Genomic DNA, 14282 nt, shown 5'->3' on the forward strand with positions numbered 1-14282 from the left:
GGTTGGGCCTGGACTTATTGGAGTTTAGAAGAGTGAGAGGTGAGTTAACTGAGACAGACAGGATTCTCGGGAGCTTGACAGGGTTGATGCTGTGAGGTTGCTTTCCCTTGTGGGAGAGTCTAGGACCAGTGGACATAATCTCAGAGTAAGGGGCTTGCCCATTTAAGACCGAGACCAGGAGGGATTTCTTCCCTTGGAGGGTAGTGAATCTGCAGAATTCTTTACCGCAGAGAGCTGTAGAGGCTGGGTCATTATGTATGTTCAAGGGTAAGATAGACAGATGTTTAATCAGTGAGGGAACCAAGGGTTATGGGGACAAGGCGGGAAAGTGCAGTTGAGGATTATCACATCATAGAACATAGAACATAGAACATTACAGCACAGTACAGGCCCTTCGGCCCACGATGTTGCGCCGTCCTGTGAAACCCCTCTAAAGTCCCTCTACACTATTCCCTTATCGTCCATATGCCTATCCAATGACCATTTGAATGCGTTTAGTGTTGGCGAGTCCACTACTGTTGCAGGCAGGGCATTCCACGCCCTTACTACTCTCTGAGTAAAGAACCTACCTCTGACATCTGTCCTATATCTATCAATTCAAAGCTATGTCCCCTCGTGCTGGACATCACCATCCGAGGAAAAAGGCTCTCACTGTCCACCCTATCTAATCCTCTGTTCATCTTGTATGCCTCAATTAAGTCACCTCTTAACCTTCTTCTCTCTAACGAAAACAGCCTCATGTCCTTCAGCCTTTCCTCATATGATCTTCCCTCCATACCAGGCAACATTCTTGTAAATCTCCTCTGTACCCTTTCCAATGCTTCCACATCCTTCCTATAATGTGGCGACCAGAACTGCACACAATACTCCAAATGCGGCCGCACCAGAGTTTTGCACAACTGCAACATGACCTCATGGCTCCGAAACTCAATTCCTCTACCAATAAAAGCTAACACACCGTACGCCTTCTTAACAACCCTCTCAACCTGGGTGGCAACTTTCAGATTAAAGATATCAGATCAGTCATTGGATGGCGGAGCAGACTCGATGGACCGAGTGGCCTATCTGCTCCCACGTCTTATGCTGATGTGGTAACAGGGATGGAGGTGTGGATTGGGAAGGGGTGGAGAGTCTAACAACAGACCATCAATGCTCTGTCCTCCCAATTTGAGCTCCATGCAAGCTGAATTTCCACAGCCTCCATGTTGCTCCAGGATGGGGCAGTTATATTGTCCAGCTCACTGTCCTCTATCTGACCTTGTGTGGGGTGTAATGAAAATGAAGCCTTTACTGGGCGGTGGGGGGGGGGAAACTACTCTCCTTCAGCTTCTTAAACCAACTGAGGGAATTGATGACAGCTGATGTTTTTCCGATGGTTGTTCACCCTGATTGATGAATGTTATTTTTTTTAATATTTAGGTAAACAATACCCACTTTAATCGCTCAAACACTATTCGAGCGTCGATTATTGAAGATCATGGGATTGTCTCTCGCAATCGGACCATCTCTTTGGAATTCTCATGCGCATTCCCTCTGACTATGAATGTATCCTTTTTCGCCTCGGACAATGTGGTGCAAAGGTAAGGAATTTACCATCTTTAATCCACAAACAAATCACCTGAACATTGATAGGTACCCCATTATGTAAGAGCAGCATGAAATCAGTGGAGTTTCCCCCATTGGGGTGGATATTATGGACTGGAGGCAGAATCCCATCTAACCAGGTGAGCTTGTCTTCAGGCAGCTCATGCTAGGCTTGAGCAGCCGGCACTCATTACATGCTGCAGGAGTAATATCACTCCGCCAGGTATCAGCTGTAAATGATGCTTTCCTCCTTGACAATCAAATGTTCAAGGCTGAGATAGACAGATTTTTAATCAGTCAGGTAAACGAGGGTTATGGGGATAAGGCGGGAAAGTGGGAGTTGAGGATGATCAGAAGGGATCGGTCATGATCTCATTAAATAGTGGAGCCGACTTTTGGCAAACTGTTGATTCTGACTACCTGAGGATTAAAGAACATGTGTGTTGCACGTGTGAGCACGGCCTCCCTATATCGCTGGGTAAATTGATCAGGCACATGTTCAACACTTTGATTCTTTTGATGCAAATCGCTTTTCTATCTGCACGAGTGACGACTGCATTGATTTGCTAGAAACATCGCCCACAATTGAATGTTTCTCCTGTCTCTTCCTCCATTATCCTCTGGTCCGCCCTTCTAAACATTGCTACTCTTTTGAAGTCTGCTGTTCCAACTTGATCTGACTTCGACCGAACGGTTGGGAACATCAAAGCAAATTGGGTTTGTTGTGAGTTTCAAGGGTCAGATATAGGATTATGGTATTCATGATTTAATTGAATGACAGAGCATACTTGCTGGGCCGAATGGCCTACTTCTGCTTCAATGTCTTATGGAATACTTATTGCAGATGTCTTAGCTGCAAGCAAAACAAAGCACAGTGGCTGAGTGGTTAATACTGCGGCCTCACAGCACAGGGACTTGGGTTCAATTCCAGCCTGTGTGAAGTTTGCACGTTCCCCCATGTCCACATGGGTTTCCTCCGGGTGCTCCAGCATCCTCCCACAGTCCAAAGATGTGCAGGCTACGTGGATTGACCACGCTAAATTTTCCCTTGATGTCCAAAGGTTGGGTTTGGTTCTGGCAACAGGTAAGGGGAGTGAGCTCTGGTAGGGTGCTCTTTCAGAGGGTTGGTGCAGACTCGATGGGCTGAATGGCTTCCGTCTGATCTGTAGGGATTCTATGGAAAGCATTGTGATTGCTGGATTATTCCAGATCAGTACAACATAAAATCCGTCTTCGAAAGTTCCAAGAGTTAATGGTATATTTAACAGGCCACATTCAATATTGTGTGTTGTTCAAAGTACATTCTGGGAATATTTTAGTGGGTTTTTGGAAAGCTGATGTGTTTTACTTCATTCAACAGTGTTGTAAACGTGGTATTGCCAGAAGGTGCAGGGACATATGAAGTGGTGATGATAATGTACCGTGACCCACAGTACCAAGAGACCTTCACTCGGACTCCAGTGACACTCAGTGTAGACGATAGAGTTTACATTGGAATCCGTGCCTCCGGAATAGACCCCGATCAATTTGTGTTAACATTGGATAGCTGTTGGACAACTCCAGTGAGCAACCCTTCCTCACAAAGAAGATGGAGCCTGATAAGCAATCAGTGAGTATGCACCATTTTATCAATACTGTATTTACTGGAATTATTTCTCTAACTCCCTCTACTCTGACCCTTTCAAATCCCCCATTTCACTTTCCAGCCTTGACTCCGGTTCACCCTGCTCTGTGACCTGCCGGTACATTAAAATCATGAGGGAATATGCAAAATGTCTCTGTTGTTTTTGAATTAAAGGATGGATCTTGCACACTTCCTGTTCTCTAATCCAGGAGATGCCCGTTTTTCACTTTGTGGTGGATAGGAAACTCTCAAGTGGACAGGCTACTAACCGACTTTGTTGTTGCCCTGTCTGGGTAACCTGTTAAGAACCCGTTGATGACCCAGGAGGGCCATTTGGACATTGGTTCTTAGTGGTCTGTATTTTCATTTCGGCACACTGAGAAAAGATATGCAAACGAGTGAGGAATAGTCCAGTCTTGTTGTGATCAATCATAAAATAATATTTATTAACTCAAAAGAAAGAATCGTACAAGACAATTTAACTGTGATAATGACGACACACACACACACACACACACACACACACACACACTATCTGGTGAGATTAACTCCATTCCCATTCATCTGCCTTCCTGAAATGTCCCTCATCCCAAAACAACATCCACGCCCTATAACTTTTGTGAGTTAACACCGGCCGATCGTTACCACTGATGTGTTATCTTTAGCATTGGAAGATTCTTTCTTCCTGCTGCCTCACAGCACTAGAGACCCGGGTTCAATTTGAACCTCAAGTGACTGTCTATGTGGAGTTTGCACATTCTTCACGTGTCTGCCTTGGTTTCCTCCGGGTGCTCCCGTTTCCTCCCACAGTCCAAAGATGTACAGGTTAAGTGGATTGGCTATGCTAAATTGCCCCTAGGTGGGGTTACGGGGATAGGGTGGGGATTGGGCCTAGGTAGGGTGCTCTTTCTGAGGGTCATTGCTGACTTGATGGGCCAAATGGCCTGATTCTATGATTCATTCAGCATAGTTGATCTCTGAGGCATGTAAAAACTAACATTTTTTAGACTGGAGTTCTGTAGTTTCTTGGGAGAATCCTGTTGGCTACCTATTCTTCTCTCTCTCTCTGTCTTATTATCTCCCACTGTCTCCAGTTAACTCTGCTATGGATATATTATTTCGCTCCTTTGTTGTTCTTCTATCTCAATACACCTTGGACCAGGTTTTTGGCAGAGAAATGTGAATTCTATTCTTCACTCTCCACTTTGAAGTCACCTCTTCTACAGTTCTAATACCTATTTCTATTCGCCATTGTTCACCCCCCAGTCACTTAGTTAAACACTTGCTGCTAAACTAATTCGATTAACAAAAGCCCCTTCACACAGATGAACTCCATCCTTCATTTAATTTTATCCAAATCTTATTTTTTTTACATCTCTGTTTTACTCAATTCGTAAATCTTCTTTTTCCACCAATATCTTAATGAACTGGATCTACTTGATGGGGAGATGAAACCAGTTATTTGTTTCCCCTGGACAGTGGTCAGCACGGCTGCCTCACAGCGCCAGGAATCCGAGTTCAATTCCGGCCTTGGGTGACACAGACATTCTCCCCATGTGTGCGTGGGTTTCCTCCGGGTGCTTCGGTTTCCTCCCACAGCCCAAAGATGTGCAGGTTAGGTGGATTGGCCATGTTAAATTGCCCCTTAGTCTCCAAAAGGTTAGGTGGGGTAAGGGGAGAGGGTGGGGTGAGTGGGCCTTGTGGGGTTCTGTTTCAGGTGGCCAGGGCAGACTTGATGGGCTGAATGGGCACCTTTTGCATTGTGGGTTTCCATGATGATATAACTGATTAGCTAATGAAGAATATTGGGAAGATGCTACGGAATTTCCATCCAGTGGTCTTCACTTTGAGAAACACAGCACAGACTCGGTGGGCTGAATAGAAGATCCGATGAGGCGGCTGTGTGGAGGAGTGTGCAGGGTAGCATGGTGGTTAGCATAAATGCTTCACAGCTCCAGGGTCCCAGGTTCGATTCCCGGCTGGGTCACTGTCTGTGTGGAGTCTGCACGTCCTCCCCCTGTGTGCGTGGGTTTCCTCCGGGTGCTCCGGTTTCCTCCCACAGTCCAAAGATGTGCGGGTTAGGTGGATTGGCCATGCTAAATTGCCCGTAGTGTCCTAGAAAAAGTAAGGTTAAGGGGGGGTTGTTGGGTTACGGGTATAGGGTGGATACGTGGGTTTGAGTCGGGTGATCATGGCTCGGCACAACATTGAGGGCCGAAGGGCCTGTTCTGTGCTGTACTGTTCTATGTTCTATATCTGTGCCCTAAGATTCCTTATCCAGAATCAAATCATTTTCAGTGTACAATATTTCATAACACATTGCATTAGTTATTTTTAACGTGTTATTTATCACAGGTGCCCGAATACTTTAAGCGAGGTGCAAATAGCAGAAAGTGGCGTCTCCCCTATTGGTCGTTTCTCATTCGCTGTGTTTAAATTTGTTGGCGATGTGAACCAGCTCTACGTGCATTGCCAAATACAACTCTGCAATTTCCAAACCACTCGATGCTCAGCGGTAAGTTCAGCTCCATTTTCCTCCCCGGGGAATAATTTATTAATTGTTGGGGCAGCAGGGTAGCATGGTGGTTAGCATAAATGCTTCACAGCTCCAGGGTCCCAGGTTCGATTCCCGGCTGGGTCACTGTCTGTGTGGAGTCTGCACGTCCTCCCCCTGTTTGCGTGGGTTTCCTCCGGGTGCTCCGGTTTCCTCCCACAGTCCAAAGATGTGCGGGTTAGGTGGATTGGCCATGCTAAATTGCCCGTAGTGTCCTAATAAAAAAAGTAAGGTTAAGGGGGGGGGGGTTGTTGGGTTACGGGTATAGGGTGGATATGTGGGTTTGAGTAGGGTGATCATGGCTCGGCACAACATTGAGGGCCGAAGGGCCTGTTCTGTGCTGTACTGTTCTATGTTCTATGTTCTGTTGATCCGCAGGATGACAAGTCACCATATGACCCTTCCAACTCCATATTTTGGAACAATTTCTTGAGACACAAACCTCAGTTAGTTCAAAGAGATGCCACCTTGTGTTCTACAATCGATCCCCCACTAGGTGCCGCTAGTTCATCCCAGTGCGCCCACTCAGTTAGTGGTCTATCTCCTTCACCAGACTGGAGCATGGATCAGTCTGCCACAACCTGTCCCCTCCATGCCAACTAAGATTATGGGAGGCTTGGAGAGTTCTCATCTGCAAACGAAGACTAGAGGACAGCAGAGGATGAGTGTTTGAGGATGCCGGTGCAGTGAATGCCTAATCTTCGACTAGAGATTTAAAACATGCAGCCCTGAATTTTCCAGAGTTAAAGATTTCAGCTGAGATGATTTTGGCAAATGTTAGCCCCTATTCCAAATACCCCACACATAAATTTTCGTAAGAGTCCAATGCTAGGTGCAGAACTCGGACACTGAGGGTGCCTTCCACGAGGAGCAAATCCTTTCATTTCAGAGAATTTTATATTTTACAAAAAAAATCATTCCATTTCATAAAAGTGCATCTTGAAACGTTGCATTTCAGCATTAAGTTGTTGGAGGTCAGGTCGAATTGCTATTAAAATGAACCTTTTGTCTTGAATCCAGAGCTGTCCCGCAGCAAGGTATGCTCAGCCCAGAAGCCAAACAAGTGTCCTTACTGGTGGTCCCTTCCAGGCAGATCACGCTGTCGTTGATACAGGTAATTCAGGTGAGTAACCAGTTTAAACGTGATGCTGCATGAGGCTGAAACATGGATGGAAAATATTTACCTGTCATTCAACAATCGCCAATTTGTCCAGGACGCCTTGCCCTGAAATAATGAGTTTGCTCACAAATACGTTAACTTGGTCAGCTCCAGTCAGCTGCATAGCAAGACCTGAAAAGGGTAGAATTGAAAAATAAAAAGGGAGTGATCACTTTGATAGGATTGTACTACAGGCCCCCAAATAGTCAGCGGAACATTGAGGAGCAAATATGTAAGGAGATTACAGATAGCTGCAAGAAAAATAGGGCGATAATAGTTGGTGACTTGAACTTTCTCAACATTGTCTGGGAAGCCATAGAATTAGGGCCTGGATGGTGAGAAATTTGTTGTGTATTCAGGAGGAATTTCTCATTCAGTATGTGGATGGCCTGACTAGAGAGGGCGCAAAACTTGATGTCCTCTGGGAAATAAGGAAGGACAGGTGACAGAAGTGTTAGTGAGGGATCACTTTGGGACCAGTGACCACAATTCCATTAGTTTTAAGATAGCTATGGAGAATGATAGGTCTGGCCCAAAAGTTAAAATTCTAAATTGGGGCAAGGCCAATTTTGATGGTACTGTATTAGACAGGAACTTGATTGGGGGAGTCTGTTGGCAGGCAAAGGGACGACTTTCAAAAGTGTGTCAATCAGGGTTCAGGGTAAGCACATTCCTTTTAGAGTGAAGGGCAACACTGGTAGAAGTAGGGAACTCTTGGTGATTGGGATATTGAGGCCCTGGTCAAAAAGAAGGAGGCATATGACATGCATAGGCAGCTGGGATCAAGTGGATCCATTGAAGAGTATAGAGGTTGTCGTTGTTGAGTTAAGAGAGAAATCGGGAGGGCAAAAAGTTTACATGAGATTGCTTTGGCAGATGAGGCAAAGGAGAGTCCAAAGAGCTTCTACAAATACATAAAGGGCAAAAAATAACGAGGGAGTAGGGCCTCTTAAGGGTCTACAAGGTAATTTATTTGTGGATCCACAAGAGATGGGCGAGATCCTAAATAAATATTTCTCATCAGTATTTACTGTCAGGGAACTTGGGGAAATAAATAGTGACGTCTTGTGGAATGTAAATATTACAGAGAAGGAGGTGCTGGAAGTCTTAAAGCGCATCAAGGTGGATAAATCCCCGGGACCTGATGAAATGCATCCCAGGATGTTGTGCGAGGCTTGGAAGGAAATTGCGATCCCCTAGCAGAGATATTTGAATCGTCGACAGCCACAGTGAGGTGCCTGAAGATTGGAGGGTAGCAAATGTTGTGCTTTTGTTTAAGAAAGGCTGCAGGGAAAAGCCTGGGAACCACAGACCAGTGAGCCTAACGTCTGTGGTGGGTAAGTTGTTAGAAGGTGTTTGGAGAGATAGGACCTACAGTCATTTAAGGAGGCAAAAACAGATTTGGGACAGTCAGCATGGTTTTGTGAATGGAAAATCATGTCTCATGAATTTGATTGAGTTTTTTGAAGGATTAACCAAAGAGATAGATGGGGGCAGTGCAGTTGACATTGTCTATATGGACTTTAGCAAGGCCTTTGACAAGGTACCACATGGTAGGTTGATGTATAAGGTTAAATCTCACAGGATCCAGGGCGAGGTAGCCAATTGGATACAAAATTGGCTTGATGACGGAAGCCAAAGGGCGGTTGTAGAGGGTTGTTTTTCAAACTGGAGGCCTATGACCAGCTGTATGCCTCGGGGATCAGTGCTGTCTCCACTGTTACTTGTTATTTATATTAATGACTTGGATGAGAATTTAGGCGGTGTAGTTAGTACGTTTGCAGATGACACCAAGATGGTGGCATAGTAGACAGTGAAGAAGGTTATCTAGGATTGCAACGGGATCTTGATCAATTGGGCCAGTGGGCCGATGAATGACAGATGGAGTTTAATTTAGATAAATATGAGGTAATACATTTTAGTAGATCGAATCAGGGCAAGACTTACTCAGTTAATGGTAGGGTGTTGGAGTGAGTTTTAGAACAAAGAGATCTAAGAGTACAGGTTCATAGCTCCTTGAAAGTGGAGTCACAGGTGGACAGGGTGGTGAAGAAGTTTTTATTGGTCAGAACATTGAATACAGGAGTTAGGATGTATTGCTGAAGATGTACAAGACAATAGTGAGGCCACTATTGGACTATTGTGTCCAGGTCTGGTCACCCTATTACAGAAATTATATTATTAAACTAGTAAGATACAGAAAAGATTTACTGGGATGCTACCAGGACTTGATGGTTTGATTTATAAGGAGAGGCTGGATAGACTGGGACTTTTTTCCCTGTAGCGTAGGAGGCTTGGGGGTGATCTTATAGAGGCCTATAAAATAATGAGGGGTATAGATGAGGGAGATAGTCGACAGCTTTTCCCAAAGGTAGGGGAGTCTAAAACTAGAGGGCATAGGTTTATGGTGAAGGGGGAGAGATATAAAAGGGTTCAGAGGGGCAAGTGTCCGGAATGAGCTGCCAGAGGCAGTCATAGAGGCGGGTACAATTTTGTCTTTTATAAAGCATTTAGACAGTTATATGGGAAAGATGGAGAATGAGGAATAGGGGCCAAATGCAGGCAATTAGGACTAGCTTAGTGGTAAAAACTGGGTGGCATGGACATGTTGGGCTAAAGGGCCTATTTTCATGCTGTAAACCTCTATGACCTGGACAATGTTCAGAACTGGGCTGACAAGTGGCAAGTGACATTCACCCCACACAAGTATTAGACAATGATCATCTCCAACATGAGTGATCTAACCATCACCCCTTGAAATTCAGTGGCATTACCATCACTAAATCTCCCAATATCAACATCCTGACGTTGACCATTGACCAAAAACTGAACTGGGCCCACCCATATAAATAGTGTGGCTACCAGAGCAGGTCAGAGGCTGGGAATCCTGCAGTGAGTAACTCACCTTCTGACTCCCCAAAGCCTGTCCACAATCTAAAAGGCACATGTCAGGAGTAAGATGGAATATTCTCCATTTACATAGGTGATTGCAGCTCCAAAGCAATCAAGCAGCTCGACACCATCGGGACAAAGCAACCATGCTTGATTGGCACCCCTTCCCTAAATATTCACTCCCTCCACCACCCACACACAGTAGCAGCCGTGTGTACCACCAACAGGTGCACTGCAGCAACTCACCAAGGCTTCTTAGGCAGCACCTTCCAAACTCACTGCAACTACCACCTGGAAGATCTAATGCAGCAGATACCTGGGAACACCACCATCTAGAGGTTCCCCTCCAAGTCACTCACCATTCCGACTTGGAAATATATCGGCCGTTCCTTCACTGTCGCTGGGTCAAAATCCTAGAACACCCTCGCTAACAGCACTGTGGGTGTATCTACACCACACAGGATTGCAGCGGTTCAAGAAGGCAGCTCATCACTACATTCTGAAGGGCAATTAGGGATGGTCAATTAACATTGTCCTAGCCCGGTGGCACAGTGGTTAGCATTGCTGCCTACAGCGCTGAGGACCCGGGTTCGAATCCCGGCCCTGGGCCACTGTCCGTGTGGAGTTTGCATATTCTCCCCGTGTCTGCGTGGGTATCTCCCCCACAACCCAAAGATGTGCAGGATAGGTGGATTGGCCATGCTAAATTGCCCCTTAATTGGAAAAAATAATTGGGTACTCTAAATTAAAAAATAAACATTGTCCTAGCCCATGCCACCCACATTGTTTGAACTAATAAAAAACATACTATTTTGTATATATGCTGGAGATCCGAAAACCAAGAATCCAGTTTCACCTGAGCAATGTTGCCCTTGACCAATCGCACATTTGCAACAAAAACATCAGAAATTCAAATTTGACAGGGTTGAAGGGTTTGCAATGTGTGCTGTTTATGTTCAGAGAAGGTGCACACAGTTGGATCCTGGGATGAGAGTGTTATCTTGTGAGGAAAGGTTGGACAGTCTGGGACTGTATCCAATGGAGTTTAGTTGAATGAGAGTTGATCTTGTTGAAACATGTAGGACCCTGAAGGAGCTTTGACAGAGTAGATGCTCATAAGATATTTCCTCTTGTGGGGGAATCGAGAACTCAAGGAAAGGGTTTAAAAATAGGGGCCGCACAGTTAATACAGAGATGAGGAGATTTACTTTTCACTCTGAAGAAGGTTCGTCTGTGGAATTTCCCTTCCACACAGAGCATAGAGACATAGACAATAGGAGCAGGAGCAGGCCATTCGGCCCTTTGAGCCTGCTACGCCATTCATTATGATCATGGCTGAACATCCAAATCAAGAGCCTAATCCCACTCTCTACCCATATCCTTTAGTCCCCTTTGCCCCAAGTGCTATATCTAACTGTTTCTTGAAAATATACAATGTTTTGGCCTCGAGCACTTCCTGTGCTAGCGAATTCCTCAAATAGCTCAACACGCTCTGGGTGATGAAATTTCTCCTCATCTCTGTCCTAAATGGTCTACCCCGTATCCTCAGATGGTCAAGGAGTAGGCCATTCGGCCCTTCGAGCCTGCACCACCATTCAATATGATCATAGCTGAGCATGTAAATTCAGTATCCACTCCCACTTTCCATAACGCTTGATCCCTTTAGCACCGAGACTACATTCCTAACCGATTTAAATCTCTCCCCGTACGTCAGTACCGCCATCCCAGGAATCAATCTGGTAAACATTTGCTGCACTCCCTCTATAGCAAGAACATCCATCCTCAGATATGAAGACCAGAATTTCACACACTATTCCATTATTCTGTATAATTGCAGATAGACATCCCTGCTCCTGTACTCAAATCATCTCGCTATGAAGGCCAAAATACCAGTTCGCTTCTTTACCTCCTGCTGTACCTGCATGCTTTACCTTCAGTGATTGGTGTATGAGGACACCCAGTTCACATTCCCCTCTTCTAATTTATAGCCACTATGATAATCTGCCCTTACAGGTGGCACAGGGACCTGGGTTCGATTCCAACCTTGGGGGACTGTTTGTATGGAGTTTGCACTTTCTCCCCATATCGGCGTGTGTTTCCTCTGGGTGCTCCCGTTTCCTCCCACAATCCAAAAATGTGCAGCTTAGATGGATTAGCCATGATAGAATTGACCCTTAGTGTTCAAAGATGTGTGGGTTGGGTGGGGTTGCAGAGGCGACGGAGAGTGGTGCCTAGGTAGGGCGCTCTTTCAGAGGGTTGATGCAGACTCAATGGGCCAACTGGCCTCCTCCAGAACGGCAGTGATTCTATGATTCTTGTTTTTGTTACCCAAGTGGACAAACTCGTATGTATCCAGATGAAAGTAATGGATGTTGGATCATTGACTTATTCAAGACCGGGTTAGAGACACGAGGGAGTCAATGTTTATGGGAGGGAAGTGAGGAGGGTACAGAGGGGAAATTATGCTGAAGCCACAATCACATCGACTGCCGACCAGAACCAAGGGGCCGAATAACTTTCCCATGCTGATGATTCAAGTGTTCTCCCGTTAATTAATAATCTGTCGTTATGGTGACTTTCTCTCTGCGCAGCTCCTAACATTTCATTTTCCTCTTCTCTGCAGCGGAGGTTTCTGATTCCAGCCAACAGATTTCAATCTCTACAATTACAATCGTCTGCTTTTTCCTGAGTGCCCTATTACTGCAGTAATATTGCTGCAATGCCATTGGCTTCTTTGCGAATAAACCAAAACTGCATGTCGTTATGATCAACTACTGCAACAATCATTAATGCAACAATCCCCTTTATTTTCATATTGATATAATCGTTAAAAAGGCTTGTGGTTTCAAATATGATGTAAACTTTATTGTGATTTCCTCTTGAATAATTATTCTCCTCAATAAATATAATTCAACCAGAGAATTGTTGGTGTCTTTGTTTTATGAATTAAAACAGATTACAGACATTTCAACTTATTTTCAATATTATTCACTGGAAATGATTGATTTTCAAACCCATCATATTCAACATAAAACTAGGACAGTGTTATGGGCCAGGGTTTAGAAAACTCCAAAGTATATCATGGAGTCCACCTGACCTACAACTGTTTATTGATTTTTGTTGCGATGAGGACAAAGGTCTGCCTTTCAGGTGTTATTCAACAGAGGCCTTAAGCACTTTTAATCAAAAACAAAGTTTATTCAAGAATTTAGTTAACATTTTTATAAACACACACAGTAAGCATTTTTATCAACTAACAACATAGATACCCCACACAGCTACAGTACTTTGTGTATAACCCTTAATAAATTCCCCCTTTAGCTGTTCCAATTTAATAACAAGATCCCATAAACCAGTACCCCCTTTTCAAAGGTGTGGCCCAGCACACAGCACCCAAGACCTGGTGTGGATGCTCCTGTTTACTTTCCAAGACAGCAGGCATGAATTTCTTCCAGAAAACAGTTATTTATTTTCAGGTTATCAAGCAGTCTGGAACCAGATTTAAAATGCAGGTAGAGAAAAAAACCTTCTTTCAACCTGTACAGAACAAAACCAGTTCAAACCCAAAGAGAAAGTGAAACTAACTCCCACAGCCACAGCCCAGCTCCATCCATGCAATAACATCACTGAAGTCATGTGAGAAGCCAATAACATTTCTTGAAGGGACACTCCCATGACAACAGAGTCAAAGTTTCTCGGCAACAGAAATATAAGGTGATATTGATGGGATGGGAATAAAAGTAATGAATGAAAATCAATGTATGTCACTGTGATTTTGTTTCCATTTTGGTGATAAATACCGGAGTAATTTTTTTTGTTGTTAAACATATACCTTAATCGACAAATATCTGAAAGAGCATTACAAACATTTCAAAATGGCCATTACACAAAGTGCAATTATATTCACATTTCTCTGTATAAGCTCTCTGAGGTGCTTCGATACAATCAAAGAAATATTACAGACAATTCAAAATGGTCATTACAAATAGTGCAAAGGTATTTAAGTTGTCTATTCAGATCAATTTGCACTCTTGAGGTTCTTCAATACAATTGTAATATGTGTGATATTCACTGCATACATTTAACGCAGGTCCGAGTTTCATTTGTTTAAATTTGTTTTGCCACATGTACCGAGATACATTGAAAGTATTGTTCTGTGTAAAGTCCAGACAGATCATTCCACACATGAAAGAAAACAGAGGACACACACAAATACACAATGTAAATACATAAGGACAGGCAACGGGTGAAGCATGCGGAGTGTAGTACCACTCAGGAGAGATGTGTGAAGCGATCACTTCAGTCCGTAAGAGAGTCATTCAGGAGTCTGGTAATAGTGGGGAAGAAGCTGCTTTTGAATCTGTTGGTGCGTATTCTCAGACTTTTCTATCTCCTGCCCGATGGAAGAAGCTAGAAGAGTGAATTACCAAGGTGGGCCGGGGGGGTGGGGGGTTCTTTGATTATGCTGC

The 14282-nt window shown here is 44.3% G+C and overlaps 1 protein-coding gene across 1 annotated transcript in view; it reads left to right on the forward strand.

Annotated features, from left to right (window-relative positions):
* LOC119974235 (IgGFc-binding protein-like) overlaps positions 1 to 12732 on the forward strand; it is a 108383-nt gene extending 95651 nt beyond the window's left edge. The window contains exons 26-30 of the mRNA XM_038813003.1: positions 1420 to 1580; positions 2945 to 3193; positions 5564 to 5723; positions 6783 to 6885; positions 12437 to 12732. Coding sequence (XP_038668931.1) covers positions 1420 to 1580; positions 2945 to 3193; positions 5564 to 5723; positions 6783 to 6885; positions 12437 to 12522 — 759 coding nt within the window. The 3' untranslated portion in view covers positions 12523 to 12732. The remainder of the gene's footprint in view (positions 1 to 1419; positions 1581 to 2944; positions 3194 to 5563; positions 5724 to 6782; positions 6886 to 12436) is intronic.
* Positions 12733 to 14282: the final 1550 nt, after the last annotated feature.

This window comes from Scyliorhinus canicula, chromosome 12 (assembly GCF_902713615.1).
Source record: "Scyliorhinus canicula chromosome 12, sScyCan1.1, whole genome shotgun sequence".
NCBI classification, from domain to species: domain Eukaryota; kingdom Metazoa; phylum Chordata; class Chondrichthyes; order Carcharhiniformes; family Scyliorhinidae; genus Scyliorhinus; species Scyliorhinus canicula.